At 57.9% G+C, this 20,221-nt stretch overlaps 6 protein-coding genes across 6 annotated transcripts; 4 read left to right on the forward strand and 2 right to left on the reverse strand.

Moving 5' to 3' along the window:
- Positions 1-4,573: 4,573 nt before the first annotated feature.
- Positions 4,574-5,281, forward strand: B0T15DRAFT_562591 (uncharacterized protein; the record flags this gene model as incomplete). Its single annotated transcript, XM_062870582.1, has 1 exon — positions 4,574-5,281. One exon carries the CDS (start codon positions 4,574-4,576, stop codon positions 5,144-5,146), a length of 573 nt encoding a protein of 190 aa, XP_062718426.1. The 3' UTR covers positions 5,147-5,281.
- Positions 5,282-5,697: 416 nt separating this feature from the next.
- On the forward strand, positions 5,698-7,233 carry B0T15DRAFT_562596 (uncharacterized protein). The gene is made up of 3 exons (XM_062870583.1): positions 5,698-6,063; positions 6,238-6,673; positions 6,765-7,233. The coding sequence occupies exons 1-3, from the start codon at positions 5,752-5,754 to the stop codon at positions 6,869-6,871; spliced, it is 855 nt and encodes a 284-aa protein (XP_062718427.1). The 5' UTR covers positions 5,698-5,751; the 3' UTR covers positions 6,872-7,233.
- Positions 7,234-7,255: 22 nt separating this feature from the next.
- Positions 7,256-8,855, reverse strand: B0T15DRAFT_543522 (glycosyltransferase family 25 protein). The gene is made up of 3 exons (XM_062870000.1): positions 8,573-8,855; positions 8,238-8,452; positions 7,256-8,168 (listed from the first exon to the last, which is right to left on the reverse strand). The coding sequence occupies exons 1-3, from the start codon at positions 8,750-8,752 to the stop codon at positions 7,346-7,348; spliced, it is 1,218 nt and encodes a 405-aa protein (XP_062718428.1). The 5' UTR covers positions 8,753-8,855; the 3' UTR covers positions 7,256-7,345.
- Positions 8,856-9,822: 967 nt separating this feature from the next.
- On the reverse strand, positions 9,823-11,793 carry B0T15DRAFT_562604 (uncharacterized protein; the record flags this gene model as incomplete). Its single annotated transcript, XM_062870584.1, has 4 exons — positions 11,193-11,793; positions 10,842-11,113; positions 9,976-10,702; positions 9,823-9,904 (listed from the first exon to the last, which is right to left on the reverse strand). Exons 1-4 carry the CDS (start codon positions 11,306-11,308, stop codon positions 9,823-9,825), a joined length of 1,197 nt encoding a protein of 398 aa, XP_062718429.1. The 5' UTR covers positions 11,309-11,793.
- A 1,404-nt stretch (positions 11,794-13,197) lies between these two features.
- On the forward strand, positions 13,198-15,029 carry B0T15DRAFT_543531 (uncharacterized protein). Its single transcript, XM_062870001.1, has 3 exons — positions 13,198-14,082; positions 14,162-14,387; positions 14,468-15,029. Exons 1-3 carry the CDS (start codon positions 13,573-13,575, stop codon positions 14,641-14,643), a joined length of 912 nt encoding a protein of 303 aa, XP_062718430.1. The 5' UTR covers positions 13,198-13,572; the 3' UTR covers positions 14,644-15,029.
- Positions 15,030-15,606: 577 nt separating this feature from the next.
- B0T15DRAFT_311738 (WD40-repeat-containing domain protein) lies at positions 15,607-18,371 on the forward strand. The gene is made up of 2 exons (XM_062863936.1): positions 15,607-17,186; positions 17,245-18,371. The coding sequence occupies exons 1-2, from the start codon at positions 15,973-15,975 to the stop codon at positions 18,284-18,286; spliced, it is 2,256 nt and encodes a 751-aa protein (XP_062718431.1). The 5' UTR covers positions 15,607-15,972; the 3' UTR covers positions 18,287-18,371.
- Positions 18,372-20,221: the final 1,850 nt, after the last annotated feature.

The raw sequence follows: 20,221 nt of genomic DNA on the forward strand, positions 1-20,221 counted from the left end.
CCACCGGTTGGTCTGTGTTGGCTGTGGCAACGCGACCTGCTGTGGCTGCTGCGGAGCCTGCGGTGGCCGTGGCTGCGGGACTTGTTGTTGGGGCGGTGGCTGCGATGGCCGGTCCCACACATGTGAGCCAGGATATACTCTAGCGTCACAGGCTTTGTAGGCCTCTTGTCTATATATGCGGCCGCCCTTTCGACCACGAAGTTGATTGCAGTTGCCATCGGATTGCCCTCTCTTAGTCGCTCGAGCGGTTCTGTGCCCGCGAAGATAGGCCCCCCTGACTTCCGAGCCGGCTTTAGGTCCGGATACAGAGCCGGGAAAAGCTCGGGTAGTTAGAAACATGGTTAGTGTTCGTGCATCATCTCAACCACGGGATAGTGGGTACCTACGCATTTGCTCGGTGCCGCTGAACACGTCTTTGAGGATTCTGTACGCAACGTAGTCGAGCGAGCACCCTCTATTGCTATAGTACTTAGGAATAGAGGACAACGCTCCTCGAAGTAGCTCCCGATCGCCTGCGTTATCTCTGTAGCGCACGCGACCTCAGAGGTCTCCCGCGTGGTCGACCAGCTTGGCCGCGTGCTCGGCGACGTCTCTCGAGCTTCTGCGTAGCTCTGTCATGTCGCCGGTTGTCGTGATGATTATTGCTGTGATCTTCGTATGTGATGTGAGAATTTCGATGTTGGTTGGAAGTTGTTTTGGATCAGAATTACTAGTCTGGTGTGATTGTTGTGAGAAAAGTCTGAAGGCGTTTGGAAATCGTTTCGGGTTCAGATCAGTTCTATTGAGATTTGGGCTTGATTGCCGGCTTAAGTTCCTTTGTCAAAACATACACAAACAGAATGTAGCTAATCAAAGCACAGCAACCGAGAACGCACAGAACCGACTTCACTTATTAGTGGCCTACAGTGTGCGGTGAAGTCATGGGTCTTGTCATTGACTTCAGCCTTTCTGTATTAACTACCAGTAGGAGCAGGGAACAGATGGTGCACGCCCGCCACATGGAGCTGCGCATATGCGCGCTGGTATCCCAAGCAGGTCTGCGTGCTGTTTGGTCCTAAACTCATCCACGTATAGCTTCGACTACGGCATGCTCCTCTTCCTTTTCCCGTATGTCAGTCCACGGCTCGCTTCTGCGGTATTCATCATATACGGCGAAGTCTCCCAACTTGGAGATGGACTATGAGAGCCTCCGCGGCGGACGTATAGCTAGCATGGAGAACTGAGAAACTGGGCAACGTGTTTCCCCGGTTCAACAACCTCTAGTCCGGGCGCTGGACGAACTAGAGACGGCGTCCATCAAGGTTAAAGAGTGCACAATGGCATTGGTCGTACGTATTCAATCAAAGTCAGCGCCGAATCTTATCCTGACCGGTCTAGAAAACAGTCATCAACCTCTTTCCCCGGCACGTCCATTGACCATATCCCATGGCAAACCGGAACGCAACCCAAGGTTCCAAAGCAGCGAAGACCTTTCACCAATGAGGTGCCAGCTCGCAGAGATGGCCAAGAAGCAGCATGAGACTGAGTCATTGAACGAAGCCACGCAAGCGAAGAATATATGGCCCAGGGAGACTCGCCCGGTGTTCTAAGTGCGCACCACAACGGTAACGTTCTATCCGCCGAGCTGCCTATTAGCCCACGACCAACGACCAAGCCCGCCCTCATCGACCGAGAGCGCAGAAGGGAGAGAGATGGAGACGGCGGTGGTAGGATATAGACGGAGATGCGGGCCTGTAGCGAGGACCCAGATAGATACTTCGTTGTACACGGAACCTGGTCCGCGTCTTGTCGCGAACCAGGTTTACACGGGCGAGGTGGCTACTGTGGCGTCTTGTGTACGATCCACCTGTGGTGATACTGGCGACTGTGGGATATTCTATGTAGCCTTCCCGCCGAGGAGCTATACGCGGGCTACGAGTTCTGCCTCTTCGAATTCGGGCATCTCGGTCCCGCTTATTGATTCGGCCCTTGTCCACCGCCACTCATCCTCTACCATGGACTGAAGCCAGTGCCCTGAAGCCAGTTTCCTGCCTTATTACCTAATGGACTCGTTCAGGTCGTGTTCGCTAGGAGTTGACCGTGCCTGGGCTTACTGTTCATATCCCTTCAACCGTCTAATGCCTGACAACAAACAGTTATTCCTAATCCGCTTAGCTGAAGGCACCGCCATCTCGGATCTCCCACAATCATGGAAATTATCCCAAATGGTGAAACGCACACTCTTTTCTCCCAATGAACCTTTTCCGACTACAAACACCTTTCGTTGGAATCTCGTCTTCAATCCAGAGTTAGCCCTATCATTAGCCGAAAGCAGCTTCGGGATCCGTTTTACCTTCTGCGGTCCTCAAAACTGAACGCAATCCGAGACCGACCTTCTGGGGAGCTCGCACTCCGAAAGTCTCACCATGGCCTAGACGTAGGACGGTGCCCTGATACATCGGCCTGAATTGGAGTAGGCCGGATGGCATTCACGTCGATGCTGGCGTGGCCCTTGTTCAGGGCAGCGCTTCCAATAAGACAATCAAGCCAAAACCGACCGTCGTTTCGTCTTGTTTTGCGGGCCCGACAGCCGTTTTGTGAGATGGAGGGTCGGTTTGACTGTTTTGCAAGACTTGCCGGAACCAGTTTTTCCGCGCCGGCCCATATATACTACATACGCCTAGGAACCCTGGCACATTAGAACTGAAAATGGACGCAAAATTGGACGCCAGCCTGGCATATATACGGAGTAGTTGCATGCAAAAAGGGAGTTTTGCTAGGGAAATTACCAATGGCTAGGGTACCTAACCTCTTGGCAGGACAGTTAAACCGGGACGTATCAGGCTTGCCAAACGGGGCCGTCGTTTTGTCTTGCCTTGCCGGGCGTCGGTTTGGCTTGTTTTTGACTGTTTTGTCTTGGGAGCGCTGGTTCGGGAGGGGGGAGGGGGATCCGGCATGCTCAAGTGCGACTCGCTCGGCAGGCTGAGATAAGGTTGGTGGGATGACAAGCATGTTCTAGCCGTCGACCGGGCGACTGATCCTGCTGATTACCGAACGATTCCGTGGTCTCTGCAGGTATACAGCTGGGGGTGGTGTCCAACATCGCCGCTTTCCATGATATTCGAGCACGTGGCTCCTCGACCCACTTGCCTGATTAGAATGGGCGACAATGGCTTATTGGAGCTTGGCAGCCAAGATGCGGAGGTTGGTCCCGTCGTACATAACACCGGCAAAGTGGATACGCGCGTGTAAGGGTCATATCGAGTGCCTCATGGGGAGGTCTAGAGGACCTGCAAGCAAGTGTTCAAGTGTGCGCTTCTCGACTAGGGCTCCCAGAGGAGCTTTCGCGACTTGGCCCAAGCGCGGACGGTAGAGAGCGCTTGCATTGGTCAGTGTATATTACAGCCCACTGTGTATTTACGCATCGCGCACTATGCGCTCGCTGAGCCCACCGACTTGGGACTTTATGATTGAACACACAACCATTTCTCTTCTTCCTCCACCATCCAAAATTTATGAGAGACATCGTTCGTTTCCTGTCACGACACAACACAGAAACACAAAACATACTACCATCGACATCAACAATGTCTGATTCGCATCGCGATCAGCATAGTCACGGAAGCCATTCTCGTGACCGCCGTCGTCACAGCAGTAACGACCGCAGGGGCGGCGGCAATCGACAGTCGGCGTCCGAGCAATGGACGCCGACAAACCTGACTAGTATTCCTGAAACCAGGGAATGGTCGGCGTCGGCCCCCCTTTCAACAACACAGCGCCGGGCAGTCCATGCTGGCGCTACTGTTGTACAATACTTCGGTGTACTCCCGCCACAAGCATATGGGCCAAACACCAGAGCCCGTAGCCCTTGCTGGCAAACACGGCCTCGGCCGGCCAGCGATGCCCTCGAGAAGACTCAGACGAAGAAGCGTTTGAAAACCACATGTCTGGGTCGGAGCATCAGCATCGGCCAACGCGGTCCAAGCGTATCCGTCGTCAGACTACCAATGCGACCATTGCAGTGGCGACAGCGGCGCAAGAGCCTCTCCCTGACGCGTCTGACCATGACGAGCCAGTAGACGAGCCAGCGCCGCCCAAGCGACCCTGGCCGGACCCCCGGGTCAGGCAAGAAACAACTGACCTACAACCGTCCGGTGCTTGAGCACCCGATGATATTAGAGGAGGCCGAGGCACTGCTGACGGACCGGCCAGTCAGGGACTGGTCCAGCGATGACGAAAGGCGCCTCCTGGCCTCATGAACCGACGAGAACCAAACCATCCTGGAAACGCACACAGCGGAGGCCACTGCCGAACGGGTGCTCTGGAGGGTTATGCTCCAGGTGTTCCGACGGCACCCCTGGCACCTGTTTCGGTACGGGCTTAAATACGCGACGGCGGAGAGCCCGTATCTACCACCAGCGGTATGCAATGTCCTTGCAACACTGGTATACCACCCCATTTGGGACCGCGATATCGCGAAGCTCCGTTACGTCCTACAGGTGGCCATCCAGTGCAGGGTACGGGACCATATCGAGCCTATCGCCCCGCTTCGCCTGTCGCCCCGCTTCGCCTGACCGAAAGGCAGGAAGCGACAATGGCCAAGCTCAGAGGACTCGCTAACGACGGGATGACGTTGGCTTACCAGTACCTGTCTGACGTGTACGACATGACCCATCCGCGCAAGAGTTCGGACGTTAACTCCACCTGCGAAGTCCTGGAGAGGACGGTGCGTCCGGAGGCACTAGACTATGACCCAAGAGATGCCAGTATGATGGCCGCTCTGGTGCCGAGAAATACTCTCTTCTTCCTCAAGAAAGATGATGTAATTGCCGTTATAAGTGCCATCGACAACTCCGGAGAGCTTGACCAACCAAGGTACACTCCCTGCTCGCGGTACCGCGACAGAATGCAAAAAATCTTGGCAGCCGAGCACCAGCAGGAGTACCCACCCCACGACCTGGATACCATCAAGGACTGGAAGAAGCTGGTCTACTTGGCCACCAAGCGGGACTGGATCGTCGCCAAGAGGCAGCAGTGGGCAGACCGGCAAGGGCGGCTACCTGGCCTCGAGGAGCAACACTTCGATATCGACCCATTGGACAGCGTGCCGTACCATTTCAGCTACTGCCCTGACCAGGCTGGAGTCACTGGTCCCCGCATCAAATGATAACTGGGAGGCTGTGGCCACTTTTGTATGAGGACGCGCCCGACTGGACGGCACCAGGCTCGGAAGCGCTGTCCGTAGGCAGTCACAGACAGTCGACTAGGGAACCCGACGCCGATAGCTGGCCCACTCACACTACGCCGTCCCCGCTGTTACCTGGAGGGCGTGTGTCTGGCAGAGCCAAGGGGGGACGAGTGCCGCCGTCTGCCAGCTCCATCGCCAGCGCTTCCTTGCTATGATGAGGGCGATGTCGACGCGCCACCCCTCTCGTCCTCCCCGATGCAGACGGAAGACAGCCCAAACAGGGCAATCCTCAGGACATACTTAAGGGAAAACGACTATCGTGGCGGCTGGGCACATCTGTAAGCCTCCCAGAGTGCGCCGAGAATAACACGAGCAGATCAACCTGCGAGACGTCCTTAACCCAAGACCTGCCCTTCAGGTCACCGCGTGGGCGACACCAGCTATCACACTATGGGAGTAGTACCAGGTCAGAAAGCGCTAGCAGCGAGAGTCTCATTGACAGGCAAGCGAGGGGCCAACACGAGTCAACGAGATCACTGCGTACCGCACAGCCGCGTGCTGCAGCCGGAAAGATAGGGGAGGAGATGACGGCGAGCTTCACGAGCCTGTTCAAGGCTCTGGAATCCGGCATCGTCACAATCACCACGAGCCAGTTCAAGGCTTTGAACACTGACATCGCCGGCAGACTCGAGAGTCTGACCGCCTCCTCTGCTGCCAGTGCCGAACTGTCGTCGCATGTGCTGGGATCACTCCAGCAGAGTGTCACAGAGTCCAGGGACACAGAGTTCCGGGCCCTGCAGAGAATCGAGAAGGATCTCACAGAGACTAGGAACACGCAGTCTCTGGCACTGGCGAAGATCAGAGAGTCTTCGGCACTTCATGCGTCTTCTTGCCACGTGGGCATAACATATCGTCGGGAAGACGGCTGTGCCTCTTTGTGATTCCCTTACAGGCGATATCAGCCGCCCAGCCCCCGCCCCCCCCCCCCCCCCGGGACCGTCAGGCGGTCCACGGGCATATTACCAAGTGGCGAAGCGATCTCAGGCGGATGACCAAACGCCACGGTCAAGGCCCCAGCCAGCCCCTATTCCAAGCATGGAGAGGCGGCCGGCACGGCTAGACCGGGCGACGCGGCAGAGCGGGCCGAGGGCATGGTCAACCAGACTGATCCTCGGAAGCCCCCCGTCAGCGGGGACCCCGGCTCAGGGAATATCGTCAGTGCAGCAGCCAGACAGGACGCAGCACTGCCGAGGCCCGTCGCCGAGGAGACAGAGGCCAAGAAGGCGACAGCGCCTCGGCCGGTAGGAGTCAGCGCTGGGGTGTCGACCCAGCCAGCGGTTGGCGCCGCAAGCGCGGCCAAAAGGCCTCCTGAAGTGACGCACCACCTCGAAACGTTCGAGGACAGCGTCAAGCACTCCAAGAACACCGACGGTAGGTTACTGGCGCTGACGGGCGAGGCTGAATGGCGTTTGGACGCACTGCGGCTGGGCATCAAGGACGCGCAGTGTTTGCACGATGCCGCGGAGGGATTTGCTGCCATCATGCAAACCGCCCTCTTTGCTCACAAGTACGGTCCGGCTGACCCCGGATAACCCAGTGTACGTCTGGGTGACGGAAATGCATGCCGATATCAATAAGCGTGAGGGGGGAAAGAACAAGCCCGTCAGATTCATGTCTAATATGCAGACGCCCAAGTACGACTAGACTCCTAGAGTCTAGCCGTCACCCATAATTCACGATGGGGGCGGTCCCCTTGCAGCGGTCATGTGCTGCAAGCAGCGCTCACGCGCTGGCTGCTGATGCTAGTGCTTTAGGGGTCCGGACGGGCTATACTCGTCGGATCTCCTTCGTATCAGCTGACGCAGTGAGCCGCTGGGTGGGCTGTGCGGTCTCGCTGCGCACCCGTCCAGTGGCCCGCAACATGCCACGTCCCGAGATCAGATCATCAGATTGACACCCACTGACGCAGATTCGTGTATGCTAATCATCCAACTGTCGACAAACAAGACTCACAATGCGTGTATGATTTACATCCCAAAACATCCTCCCACAAACCGCAGCACACCATCCAACCCAACCCAACCCAATTATCCTATCCTATCCTATCCTATCCTATCCTATCCTATCCTATCCTATCCTATCCTATCCTATCCTACCCTCACTCACTCACTCACTCACTCACTCCTCCTCTTCCCCAGGTTCCGGATCCGGCCACTGATCCACAAACTGCCTCCTCCCCTCCAACAACGCATCAGCATTCAACCGCACACTCCACCTTATCATATCCGTCATGGGCGTCTCCCGCCACTCATCCCCATGATCCCCGATATCGCTCATGGCATTCATCGGCCCCGCCGTCCGATGATGCTGGAACAGGCCCGGTTGCGTCGTCAGACACTGCCTACCCGGCGCGCGGCCCTTCTCGCCCTCGCAATAATACCGCAGCAGTAGGTCAAACGCCTCGCTCACGTCCTTCAGCCCGACCTCGTACAGCAGCTTCTGGGCGCCGCGCTGCGTGACCGCGTAGCCGAGCGAGCACACCCCTTCCTGCACGTGGTGGTAGGCGCGCGTGTGGGCCGGGTAGGTCTCTTTCAGGGTGAAGGGGATGTTGTAGGTCCAGAGGTTCTTCTTGGGCGCGACGGTCTCGTCCCCCTCGCGGATGACGCGCGCCTTGGGCACGTGGGGCGAGTTCTCGAAGGGGAAGTGCATGCCGCAGTGGCCGATCCAGAGGACGTCCCACTCGTCGCCGTAGGGGGAGTGGGAGGGGGGGATGGTGGGAGGAAGGGAGGTGAAGGGCAGGTCAGGGAGCTTGCCGGGGGACTCGGGCTGTGGGTGCGGGTAGGTTGGGTCGTGGTAGCGCTTGGACGGGGGGCTCCCCCGTAAGGGCTGGGTCAGCGCGTGCGAGGCCAGCGCGAAGTCGTACAGCTGCTCGCGGATGCGCACGTCCCAGTCCGTGTCGTCCTCGAGGATGAGGGCTGAGGAGAGGTTGCGGTGGACGACCCTGGGTTGGGTGGGCGAGTGAGTTGAATGGACTCGGTAGTGAGGAAGATGAAGGGTGAGATGAGCTTACTCTCGGATGGCGTTCATGTGGGCGCGCCATGAGCCGATCGAGGCGTCTTTGAGGCGCTCGCGGCCCTTGGCCTTTGGGATCGCCTTGTCGGGCACCTCGCTGCCGACGACGCCGTCGATGAACTCGATCGACATGTTGCTCAGGGCGGCTTGCAGCACCATGCCATCGCGGCGGTCCGTGCGCGAGGGCAGGCCGACCACAAAGATCTTCTCAAACTGTACGGTTGTCTCAGTAGGCGTTACACGGATACACAGCAATTGACCAGGCAGCGCGTGGTAAGAAGTGGATGCGAAATGTAAAGAGCTTAAACAAGTTAACAATCATGAGAGACTCACGCCCAGGGTGGTATTCTGGATGTCGCCCATGAGGGTCCCCCTTGCGGAGCCCCATCGTTGGCTCCCTAGCCGCGGGCTGTCGGAACGGCGGAGCTGGACGAGCAGGATGACGACAAGGAATGCGGTGCCGATGGCATACAGGATCCGTCTCGGCGGTTGTCGCAACGACATCTGGTCCATGTGTGCCGGTCGACCTCATAGAGACGGTGATGGGCTGACGAGCGTGGATGATGAGCCTGGGTGACGGTACACAATGACCAGAGCTGGCCTTGCGTCTTGACAGGTGTCAATGGATCGGACGCAGATTTTGGCACTGCGCCGCGTCCCTGTCCGAGTCAGGGGCGAATCAGGGGCGAATCAGGGGTTGGCCTAGCTTGGCGCATGCAGACCCTTGTCCTCCAAGATGTGGAGAGACCGGGTCTCCACATCAGGAGATCCCCATCGTGCCCTGTCGAAAATAACGAAATCCTGCCCTGATCACACAAGTCTTTGCCTCAGTACACCAGCCGCGCGGTCATGGCGACCTGGTTTGCTTTCGGACAGGGGGGGGCTGGATTAGTACGGACAGCATCAGCGTATAACCCCGCATCATCGTCCTGGTACATGTGATTCCACCGGTTGGAGGTTGTTAGGACTTGGGGCCGAAAGGCCGACCATAGTGTTCTGGGAAGGATTGAACAGAACGACGTGGGTAAGGTACCTCCTATGCTCTCAAACGGGCCGGGACAGGCGTTGGCGCATTACCCTATTCACTGTCGAACTGTTCGATGTAGGGTCTCCTTGCCCTGCTCATCCGCTCTGGCGTTGGTCAGTTCTTCCACGGTCGGGGAGGTCTGAGAGTATCAGAGAGAGTCGCGATCCAGTACAGTACTACTAGTATGTATGTACTTGTACATCTACCACCTACAGCGTTGCGCTAGGGCAGAAGGTACGGACTTGCTGCTCTACCACCAGGCGCCCTTTCTTACCAGCGAGTGTCGTCTCGGTCCCGACAAACAAAGCACCTTGGTGAAGGGTGGTGGGCTTCACAGTTGGCATGTACACTCGGTTGAACCGCTATAATGCGCTATTTACACCGAAACGAAGATGCGCCCTGGCAACTCCATCCCCAAAGCTTGCCATACTCCAGAGGACTCCCGACCTGCTGCTGCTATCCCTTCACAGACACTGCGAGTACCTATCCAACAATGTCAGCCATGTCTTCTCGGATCGGGGTGTCTCGGGAGCAAGTCAGTAGCAAAAGGCCTTTCTTACCACTGGTTCTGGGGGGTGCACGAAGTCGACGCTGCACATGTCGTGCAGCCCGTATAGCCCTGGCCGCCGCACTGGCCCCTGCAGACGAAGCAATGTTAGCTATCTCATTCCGGCTCGAGAACAGCTTCACACGCACGAAAAAAACATACCACTTAGCAACCTGGCAAGATCCGCCCCCGTTGCCACCTCCATTGTTACCACCCCCATTGTTACCACCGCCCGTCCCCGTCCCCGGCTGCGGCCCGGTAATCTCAACCCCCCCGGGCAGGCTACTCAACCAGCCATCGATATTCTCACTGACATGGCGATCCACCCTGCACTGGTTGCCAGCACTAATACCCTGCTCCTTGAGCGTGGGGCAGTAGACATCACAGTTGGCGTCCATCGCCCGCTGGAGCGCATCGCCCTTCCACCCAAAGACGTAGTCTCCATGGGTCCCATACCCCGTGAAATCACCATACGACCACACAAACGGCTGCGACCCGTCCTCGGGCCAGAGATTGGCCTTATCATTAAACCCCCGCGTGTCCCAAATCACTTCATAGAACAGCTGCGGGATCTTGACCGGGTGGCTGGCCGGACAGGCCCCGCCGCTCTCGAACGTGCCGGCCGCCGGGTAGGCCACGTGGCTGGCGTGGTCGGGCGAGTCGAGGTTCTTGCCGTCCCAGCAGGTCGGGAAGCGCACGTTGGCCATGATCCCCTCCTTGCAGGGCCGGTCGGGCATGTCGGTCGTCTCGCCGGTCCGCGTCGCCATCGTGTCCAGGCAGGTGAAGGTCAGCTGGCGGTAGCGCGCGGCTTCGGCGGCCGTGCGGTACGTCGGGTTGCCGACGATCATGCGGAAGCCTGGTTGGAAGGCGGTGACTTTTTGGTTTTGGTCTGGGGATGGGCCAACGTTTTTTAGTAAGTACTAGTACCTATTACTAGTAGTAGTAGTACTTTGGGCGGCTAAAAGGGTGGGTGAGGGAGGGGGGTGGCAAGAAAACAAAATGAGAGCCATGGATGATGGACAACGTACAGCTCGCCGTGTAGTACACGGTCATGCCGCCGCCGCGGGCGCTCTCGAAGCCGATGTTGGGCCGCTGCGGCACGCGGATGAAGCTGCCGTTGCGCGCGCGGAAGAAGAGCGTGGCGGTCCAGTAGTTGGAGAAGTCCTCGGAGAAGGTGCACGTCGTGCACGTGGCCTCCTCGCCGATGTTGTGCCGCGCCGGGTCCATGGTCACGTTGAACATGTTGCCGCCGACGATCTGGTGCAGGTGCGGCGACGGGTTGGCGCCCGGGAAGACCAGGCTGTTGGAATGCGGTGCGTTAGAGCAAACCTCGTTTCTGAATACGGTGATCATCAATCATGATTTCGAATACTACTCACGGATCCAGACGCTCGGTGATGAGCTCCGAGCACGAGAAGCGGAGGACCGCGTCCACCCTCGGTGCCCCGGCAAGCGCCAGGGCGGCGGCCAGCAGGCTGTGCTGCTGAACCTTCATTGCGTTCGGCTGGACCGACTCGAGTCGAGAGTGAGTAGAGACTGAGGCTTCCGTTGGCAACGCTGCTAAGCCCAGCTGAGCCGTCGTCGATCACTCGCGGGCAGGTCGCCCTTTTATCTTTTTCCCCGCCACCGTCCCCGACCCATGGCGACGATGCTCACAAAGTTTTCCTCCTCTGACCGACCCTTGGAGTTCGAGGAACCAACGTTGCAACGACACTGTTTACCAGGGTGATACCGTGATTGAAGGATGTCCAGTATTCTGTATGTTTGGTTTGTGGTGGTTATTGGTCCGGCTGAATACCAGGTAACAGTGGACAGTTTATCCGCGTTAGACTGAGGGAGGCTCTGCGACTCTGTGGTGTTTCCTGCACCTCTCCGGCAGTCATAGTGGGAGGAATAAGGGCAGGGGTTGTCATATGTATGTAGAACTCCGGCGCTTGGGGAGCTTCTACCAAGTTTCCACGTTCCTTCGGTGCGCCTGCATGCCGAATGAGACATCAACGAGAGGGTGTCATGTTGGCCAAAAGCGGTAGCATTCCCACTACGGTCGTGCCACCCCGCGTGCCGCTAACCCGGTTTGTTCCCTTTTTGGACGCTGCCTTCCAATTTGGGCCTCGGGGGGCGCCTCCCCGTCCTCGGGCATCTCTGCCTGTCATTGCGACAAGCCAACTATTCCGAGCTTGGCAATAGAGACATGACTAGGTCTGTGAAGGCTTCGCTGTCGCGGCACCCTGTTCTTCTCGTACGACCCGGTCCAAGCTCATTCTTCGCCGCAACCTGACTTGCGATCGAAAAACGTACCGCCGAGCGCGCTATCCTCCATACCATATTCGACTCGCTAACTTTCAGGCCCCCTGTTCCCGGTGCGGCCGCTACCGTCCTCTCCATTCGATCTTTGCCCTATAGGACAGCACGACAACAGCTCTATCATCTCTATGCGTAACAGCCGTCAAGCTCTTCTCCACGGACACATTCTCCTACCAACACGCCCTGTAGAGACCCTTTGTTTGAAATGTTCATTTCCAGTACGCTGGCAACCTGTGACTATATTCCCACCGCTCCATCCTTCTCCTGTAGCCCCACGCCATGGGGCGAGAAAGCACTCCTTGTCTTTCCTCCATGGTTTTCCAGGTTGTTGCTTAGTCGTCTGGCTGCTTTTGACCTTGAGCACCTACTAGAATGAGAGAATGAGAGAAAATAAGAAGCCGCTTTACCTACCTATCACTTGATGGCCGGTCCGGAGAGAGAGAGAGAGAGAGAGAGAGAGAGAGAGAGAGAGAGAGAGAGAGAGAGAGAGAGAGAGAGAGAGAGAGAGAGAGAGGATCGGTATCCTGGATCAATATTGGAGGTTCTACAAGAGGGCGCACGTCTGAAGACGCACACGCTACATACGCGCCAGGCTGTGCGGCCGATATTGGCAGATGGAAGAATATCTGCTTACCTATTACATATGGCAGCACCAATGGGACCATCAGGAGAATGGGGGACTCACGGCGTCCAAGGGTCGCTGGTTTGAGTTTGAAAAATGCCACATCATTCTCGCTTCATTCTGCCATCCCCAGGGCGGAGACCAATGCCGGAAGTGGACTTACAGCTGCGGAACAGACCGACCGCGTGTACAATACCTATACACCTTGCGGTGGCTGAGGATCTGCTTGGGCTCTGAAGGCGGGAGCAGCTTCCCAACTTCAGAAGCGACGGCGTACTTGGGATACTCTGCCATGGGCGTATGGAAGACTCTCGAAGGCGCCCACCACCGGCTTCATGCGGCGATGCGGCGGGTATTGCGACCTTGCCGGCCTCCGCTAACTCCGCATGTCCGCCGCCGTGCAGTGAATGTGCCTGCGGAATTGAACTTGGCAGGTGAGATATATGTCCGCATTTTGCCCACTTTGACTCGCCTGATATCTACATGGTGTGCTAGCCTGCGGCCGACAATGCGGCAAACTTGCGGGCTAATTATGCTCTTTTGGTTGGTGTATGGCTTCAAGCGTCGCCGTTTCCGGTCAGACTTTGTGCTTGGCACCGCAACACCACGCTCTTTCAAATGCTGGAGCCTGGAATAGATAGTGAAGGCTTAGTGAGCGCTCTGCATGATTGTATCATGGGAGAGCTATATATGTGTGTGCCGCATCCCTTGGGGTCTCATCGCTTTCTTAGGGCTATCAGGCTTTCTTCAACCGGTATTAGAGCTCAGACCATCAATCCCAGATTCCGAGTCAACTGAATCAACCTGTTCAACCCGATCCGTAGTCGAGAACAATGGCGGATCCTAACGTCACCTTACGCGTTCCCTACGTCCAAACTCACCACAAAGGCCCCTACCCGGCCATCTCACCCCGCCGGTCGGAGCTGAGCCAGGCCGATAGGACGGTGCTGATCCTCGGGGGTTCGGCCGGCATCGGCTTTGCCATTGCCCGAGCCTTCATCCAGGCCTCCGCCGCCAGGGTCATCATCACGGGGCGCCGCGCGGGCGTCCTGGAGGAGGCCGTCTCGCAGCTGAAGCAGACCGACGGCGGCGCTCACGGGACGGCAGTCAGCAGCTATGTCTCCGACATGGCAAGCCTCCGGGACACGGAGCAGCTGTGGGCGGGCCTGAAAGCTGCCGGCATCGTCGTCGATGTCCTTGTTCTCAACGCCTTCGCGAACGGCCAGCCCAAGCCGCTCCTGGAAGCTGACCTCGGCGTGACCTGGGGTGCCTTTGAGACGAACGTGCGCGGGCTGTTGGATCATGCGCAGCGCTTCTACAAGCAAGGCGGAGGCCGGCAAAAGGTTTAATAGTTTCCCCCTGCCTCCCCTCTTTTTGAGAGCCTTAGGAGCCCGCAATACTAAAGCAGCGTCGATGGATCAGCATATTGTCAACGTCTCCACCGTCTCGATCCACGACTTCATCTACGGCAGTAGCTTTGTGCGGACGTATTCCCTGACCAAGAACTCGGGCGCCCTCCTGATGCAGCTGATCGCCAAAGACACCGACGCCAGAGACATGCAGATTATCAGTTTCCATCCTGGCGCCGTCCTGTCCGAGTCGGCCCGGAATGTCGGGTATACCGAGGCATCGCTGGACTGGGATCATGGTATGCGCTTTGCAACAACAGCACCATCCTCCCTACCCACATATCGATGTTGTACATACTACTAACACGTGTGAGAACAGAGGACCTGCCGGGCCAGTTTGCCGTGTGGTGTGCTAGTGAGGAGGCCCGGTTCCTGCACGGCCGCTTCCTCCCTGCCTGCTGGGATGTGCAGGAGCTGAAGACGGGGGAGGCGAGTGGCCGGTTCGAGTCGGAGGACCACTTCTTGCGGGTTGGAGTAGTTGGTCTCAGAAGCTAGGGCTGGGCATGAGTGCTGCATGCGAGAGAAAAGATGAAGGGGTCCCTGGCGATTTCTCTAGCCTTTTGTTGCCCCGGCTGATGGCTCTCATGTGCTGATCACGCTGTGCCCCTCTGGCTAACCAGTCTGATGCTGGGTTCCTCGGGGATGCCTTTTTGCCGGTGCTGGTGTTGTACTTGATATATTGGTCCTTCTGGTCTCCGTCCCCGCATCTACCTTCGACCTGTTAAACGTAAAAGTGTCCGGGGTACGGAATAGTGTAGGGCCCAAGCCCCGGGATCTACGGGACCTGAACCGAGGTTACCACTGGCGGGCTGTGCCGCCGTCAAGTTGTCAGAATCAGGGGTGCGGCTGAGATTCTGGGGAATGAAAATTGACAAGATGAGATTTACCTCCGTAGAGAAAGATCGAACGTGGTCGTCCCCACTTTTGCTAAATGCACTTTTCGAAGATCGCCAACCAGATTCCGTGCATGGTGCATGGGATAAGCAACTCGGCATCACCGTGAGCAACGAGTCAGCTGCTCTGGGCTGCATCTGAACCAAACAGGAACAAACGAATGAGCCATTCTGCATGCGATAAATCAAGTTATCCATGAGCTTTCTGTATAGAGGGAAACAAGATTACCATGATCTTGAGTCTTGACAGGTCAGATTGGGCGAAGTGCTGTACCTTAGGTAAGGAGGTACCTGATTTACTCGGGTCTGGCACGCATACGCCGCCCCCAAAGTCAAATTCGGAGGCGCCGCACAAGCCTCTTTGATCGCCGCAAAGTTGATCCTTTCTGCGCCTTCACTCTTTCAGCTCTTAACGGTACTGGCAACATCCCTTGGATCCCCAGGTTTTCATTTTAGCGTCTGGGCTGGAGGGCGAAAAGGCTTTTCAGCCGCTGACTCGCATCGCAAAGCGTCTCGCGTCTCAACGCCTGTCTCTCGTTCAGTCGAGCAGTGCTTCCCATTCGCCCCTCGGCGCTGCAGTCCTAACAGCGCCAGCCGGTCTCGCTCACTCCGGTCCCCACCGCCTTCCCAAGCCCTGGCTTGATTCGTTGCGGGCCGCCGCGCCAAACTTTGACGTCTTGCTTCCCGCTGAAAAAGTTGGGGCTTGCGGCCTCGATCGCCACCGGAGGTTGCCGGCAAGGGATCCCTTCTGAAGACGAAGCAGATAAAGGGGTAGCGAGTTGGCGCGAGCGCCTGAATACATATTAGGATCCGGGGACGCGACAGATGCTCTCGAGTTGCCGCGACGCTGCGAGTTCGACAAGTATCTCCCTTCTCACCCACGTTACCGTCTGCAGCGAAATCTTCGGTCCCGATCAACCCTTCCGCAGCGATGGACTCGACCGCCCGAAGAATCGTCCAGATGCAGGATTGGGCTCCGGCTCAGGAAGCGATGTTCGCCGACGCTACTGAGCCCGGCGCTGCACAACCACTGCGATTGCGAAGCATGAGCGTCTCTCTCCCTTGGCGCCCGCGCCCGAAATCTGCGTTGCTCGACCCTGCCAACTTGGACGCACAGTACTACAACCTCTCTCTGAAAAAGAGCAAGAGCCACGGCTTCGACGAGGGAGAAGGCAACAGCCATCTCGCTCCGCCGTCGTCCAAGCCGCAGCATGGCGGCAACTTTAAGCGGATGCTGCGCCGGGCCTCGGTGTCGTTGAAGGAGGGAGTTAAGGGCTTCGTTCACAGACGCACCTCTGTCCCGGCCATTTTCGACAGCGATGGACAGCATTCGCGGGCCCTGTTCGCGGGCCCGTCGCATGGCGCACCGCGACCCACGACCTCTCACTCGACGTGGCACCGGCTGCGACAGGCTACCAGCTTCCACCGACACTCGCGGACGCTCCATACCGGGTACGGTGAGCGCATGTTCGACCAAGAGCTTTTCCCTATCGAATCGCCCACACTCCCCGTGCCGGGCTCGGGCGAGCAGCCTCCCATCATCCCACGGAAGACCGGTGCTGCGGCCAGGCATGCGGCTGCCATCGCGTGTAACGGGCTGCATGGCTACGACCTCATGGCTATGCCCATGCCGCGCCCGGGATGGCTCGCCGAAGACGCGCTGGATGACCGCGAGAGCGGCATCGGAATCGCGCTCACCAGCTCCGAGATGGAGGCATATGTCCCGGGTGAGGACCTGGACTCGGATGTGGATGTGGGCTCCGGGGTGACACCCGACGAAACCCCCATTATCAAGGTCGACTTCATCTCGCAGCTGCCGTTTGAACTGGCCATCCAGGTCCTCTCGTTACTTGACGCCGCGACGCTGAACACGGCTAGCAGAGTGTGCTCTAGCTGGTACAAGGTGATCACGAACCAGCACATCTGGCGTGAGTCCTTCCTGCGGGAGAAGACGACCACCTTCGCCACCAGCGGACCCGTCAAGCCGGGCACAGGGCTGGGCATCCCCCCAGTGCATCCGGCAAACGACTGGAAGGAGATCTATAGGGTGAAGACCGAGCTGGATAGGCGTTGGAAAGAGGGCAAGGCGCGGCCCGTGTATCTGAACGGGCACACAGATAGCATCTACTGCCTGCAATTCGACGAGTATGCTTTCCCGTTTCCATTAGTCATGATTCGCCCCTTGCTCACACAAGCCCAACAGGTCCAAAATCATAACCGGCTCGCGCGACCGCACGATCCGCGTCTGGGACATGCACACCTTCGCCTGCAAGCTCATCATCGGCCCGCCCGAGATCGTCCACGAAGGCTCCTTCTCCCTCCTCTACGACGAACACCACAACCCGATCCACTACGCCACCATCCCAGACATCGACCCTTCGCCAACCGCGGACGGCCTCCCGCGCGCCCCGGTCCGCGCGTACCACTCGGTGCCGGCCCTCTACGCGCCGCCCGTGCACCACAAAGCCTCGATCCTCTGCCTGCAGTACGACGACGAGATCCTCGTGACCGGCTCGTCCGACGCGACCTGCATCGTCTACACGCTCGCGGCGGGCTACCGCCCCGTGCGGCGGCTGCGGCACCACTCGGCGGCCGTGCTGGACCTGGTATTCGACGAGAAGCACATCGTGACGTGCTCCAAGGACGTGTCGATCTGCGTGTGGGACCGCGCGACGGGCGCGCTGCTGCGGCAGCTGCGCGGGCACGCGGGGCCCGTCAACGCCGTGCAGATGCGCGGCAACACCATCGTGTCGTGCAGCGGCGACTTCCGCGTCAAGCTGTGGAACATCGACACGGGCAAGAACATCCGCGAGTTCTTGGGCCACAAGAAGGGCCTAGCGTGCAGCCAGTTCTCCGAGGACGGGCGGTACATCGCCTCGGCGGGCAACGACAAGGTTATCCGCATCTGGGACGCTAACACGGGCGAGTGCGTGCGCGAGATGGAGGCGCACGGGGACCTCGTGCGCAGCCTGCACGTGGATAGCGTCAGTGGGAGGTTGGTGAGCGGCAGCTACGACTCGGACATCAAGGTCTGGGACATGGAGACGGGCCAGCCGCTGCTGGACTTCCCCAAGTGGCATTCCAGCTGGGTGCTAAGCGCCAAGAGCGACTACCGGAGGATCGTCAGCTCCGGGCAGGATCCGAAGATCTTGATTCTGGATTTCGGCGCCGGCGTGAAGGGGATTGAGATGCTGGAGAGCTGCGGCCGCGGTGCTGCCGGCAGCGAAGAGGTGGGGTATATCTGAGCACACAGCTTCCTGCTTTTCGCGAATACGTGGTGGGACGATACCGCCACTCCTACATATTTACACGACTGCTTGGTCGAGGACACCACCGCTTAGCTGGGGCGGATTGGATAATGGTAATGATGCAAGAGGGCGAACGCTCTCTTGTTTGGGTCTGGAGACTCTGGGAATGCATGGCCGATGCTCGCTGGCGAGCTCAGCCGTGCTCACGATATGGGGTAGAGCTTACAGCCCTTCTCACTTGCGGAGGGAAGGGAAGGCGTTCAGCAGACTATGGAGCTTGGGACTAAGAGCTGCCATGACAGCCGGCTTTTGCGGAGTCATTGGGACTGCCTCAACCACACTTGGGTTGTGGAGTGTTAGGGATACTATCTGTTTGGTCAAGTTGGCTTCTCTGCATGGCGAGCGGGTATTGCTGTTGTTGCTTGCTGCATCTTCGGACATTTTAGACCATTTGCATCATTTCTCTTTTGTTGGCTCCGCTTATACTCGGCATGTAGATGAGAGATAGTGTAGTAGTTGTCAGTTGACCATGCATTTACATAATCAACCTTCTGGCATCTGTTCGGCGGTGATATCGTGGCCTTCATTCAGTCGGCCCGGGGAGGTGGAGCTGCTTCCTTCGCGCGGGGTCCCCGCACGGAGCCGGAATGAAATTTGTATGCATGGAAGACGGTCACCTACCGGTAAAGTATAAGATCGGCCTCCTTGGTTCGATGCCCTGTTCATGTGAGTGGATAGGTACTATGTAGAAGATCAACACGTTAACGTTGCGTCTGGACCTTTTGCGCCGGAGAGCTACCAACAAAGCAGACGGCCCGAAATCTACTCCGGCGCCCAGACAGCGCATGAACAACCCAGAAGGAGAATGCTACTCGCCAAGTCAGGCACCAGCTTTGCGGCCCAGAGATGCCCACAGTGGCCGGCCCGTCAACGATATAGCATGCCATTCAAAAGTTCAGAGAGAGGCATTCGGGCCGGAGCCAACACGGAGATGGTGGCGGATGTAGCGGAGAGGGGACTTCACATGTGAACGAACAGCGAACCTCCATAGGGAAGAGTCCCGGATGGAGAGTGCCGAGCAGGGACTCGGGCTAATATAAGTGACGCACGGCATGCCTAGTGTGTAACCTTACCCCTTGGCGGCGGCGACCTCCGTCCTCCTCGTCAACAACGTGAGAGCTGCCGGTATAGTAGGGAAAGGTTACAGGGACGGTAGAGAGTAAAGTAGTCTCTGTAGCATGGCATCTTGCGGCACGTGCCGAGGTCTGTGTTCTTCATTTGAACATCCACATCCCAAGTCCGCCGTTACAGAGCATCGGGACAACTGGGCACAAGTTGGCGGAGAGCGGACGAGACTGCCCGTCCAACGGAGCATTCGGCCCAAGCCGAGGCTGACGGGTGAGGCGTCGTTCAATGCCGCGCCGTCTGCGTATCGTGGCGCGCAGCGCATGGGGGTCTGTGATGCTGTGGCTTCCATCGATTGGCATGGGGTGAAAATCCCATCTGCGGGTTCGGGGTCGGCCAGCATATCCCTGTACACTTTCCACACGGTGACCACGGGCAGTCTTGACTCTTGCCAGTGGCGGTTTCTCAAACATTTGGGCGGAAATGGAAGGAGTTGAAGAGAATGGCTGAGGAGGGGGGGGGATGTTGGTGGCGACCCCACAAATCTGTTTCGAAAAGTCGAAACGCCGCCTGCTGCAACCAGTCGTTCCTGTGCCGGTGACCCCTTGTTGACTTGGCCCGAGCGCCCGCGCTTAAACTCCGAAAACCCCTTGTTTGCCAAGGCGATTTTGAGATGCCTTTGCAAGTTCGGTTCAATTGCAATTCTCCGCCACCTGTGACCCTACCTTCCCCGGGGGATCGAGGATTTTAAGCCTGTTGGGGAAGGACTTGAGCGATCCTTTCGAAAATGCAACTGTTCAGAGTTCC

Source organism: Chaetomium strumarium (genome assembly GCF_033439665.1).
Source record: "Chaetomium strumarium strain CBS 333.67 chromosome Unknown B0T15scaffold_7, whole genome shotgun sequence".
Taxonomy (NCBI): Eukaryota; Fungi; Ascomycota; class Sordariomycetes; order Sordariales; family Chaetomiaceae; genus Chaetomium; species Chaetomium strumarium.

Excerpts from the sequence above, each read along its gene's own strand:
- B0T15DRAFT_562596 (XM_062870583.1), top strand. The coding sequence starts at position 5,752 with ATGACGGCGAGCTTCACGAGCCTGTTCAAGGCTCTGGAATCCGGCATC. Across the intron at positions 6,064-6,237 it reads TTCATGCGTCTTCTTGCCAC|GCCCCAGCCAGCCCCTATTC; the intron begins GTGGGCATAACA and ends GCCACGGTCAAG. Across the intron at positions 6,674-6,764 it reads GGGCATCAAGGACGCGCAGT|TGTACGTCTGGGTGACGGAA; the intron begins GTTTGCACGATG and ends CGGATAACCCAG.
- B0T15DRAFT_543522 (XM_062870000.1), bottom strand. The coding sequence starts at position 8,752 with ATGGACCAGATGTCGTTGCGACAACCGCCGAGACGGATCCTGTATGCC. Across the intron at positions 8,453-8,572 it reads TCCAGAATACCACCCTGGGC|TTTGAGAAGATCTTTGTGGT; the intron begins GTGAGTCTCTCA and ends ACAACCGTACAG. Across the intron at positions 8,169-8,237 it reads CACATGAACGCCATCCGAGA|GGTCGTCCACCGCAACCTCT; the intron begins GTAAGCTCATCT and ends CACCCAACCCAG.
- B0T15DRAFT_543531 (XM_062870001.1), top strand. The coding sequence starts at position 13,573 with ATGGCGGATCCTAACGTCACCTTACGCGTTCCCTACGTCCAAACTCAC. Across the intron at positions 14,083-14,161 it reads AAGGCGGAGGCCGGCAAAAG|CATATTGTCAACGTCTCCAC; the intron begins GTTTAATAGTTT and ends TCGATGGATCAG. Across the intron at positions 14,388-14,467 it reads ATCGCTGGACTGGGATCATG|AGGACCTGCCGGGCCAGTTT; the intron begins GTATGCGCTTTG and ends GTGTGAGAACAG.
- B0T15DRAFT_311738 (XM_062863936.1), top strand. The coding sequence starts at position 15,973 with ATGGACTCGACCGCCCGAAGAATCGTCCAGATGCAGGATTGGGCTCCG. Across the intron at positions 17,187-17,244 it reads TACTGCCTGCAATTCGACGA|GTCCAAAATCATAACCGGCT; the intron begins GTATGCTTTCCC and ends CAAGCCCAACAG.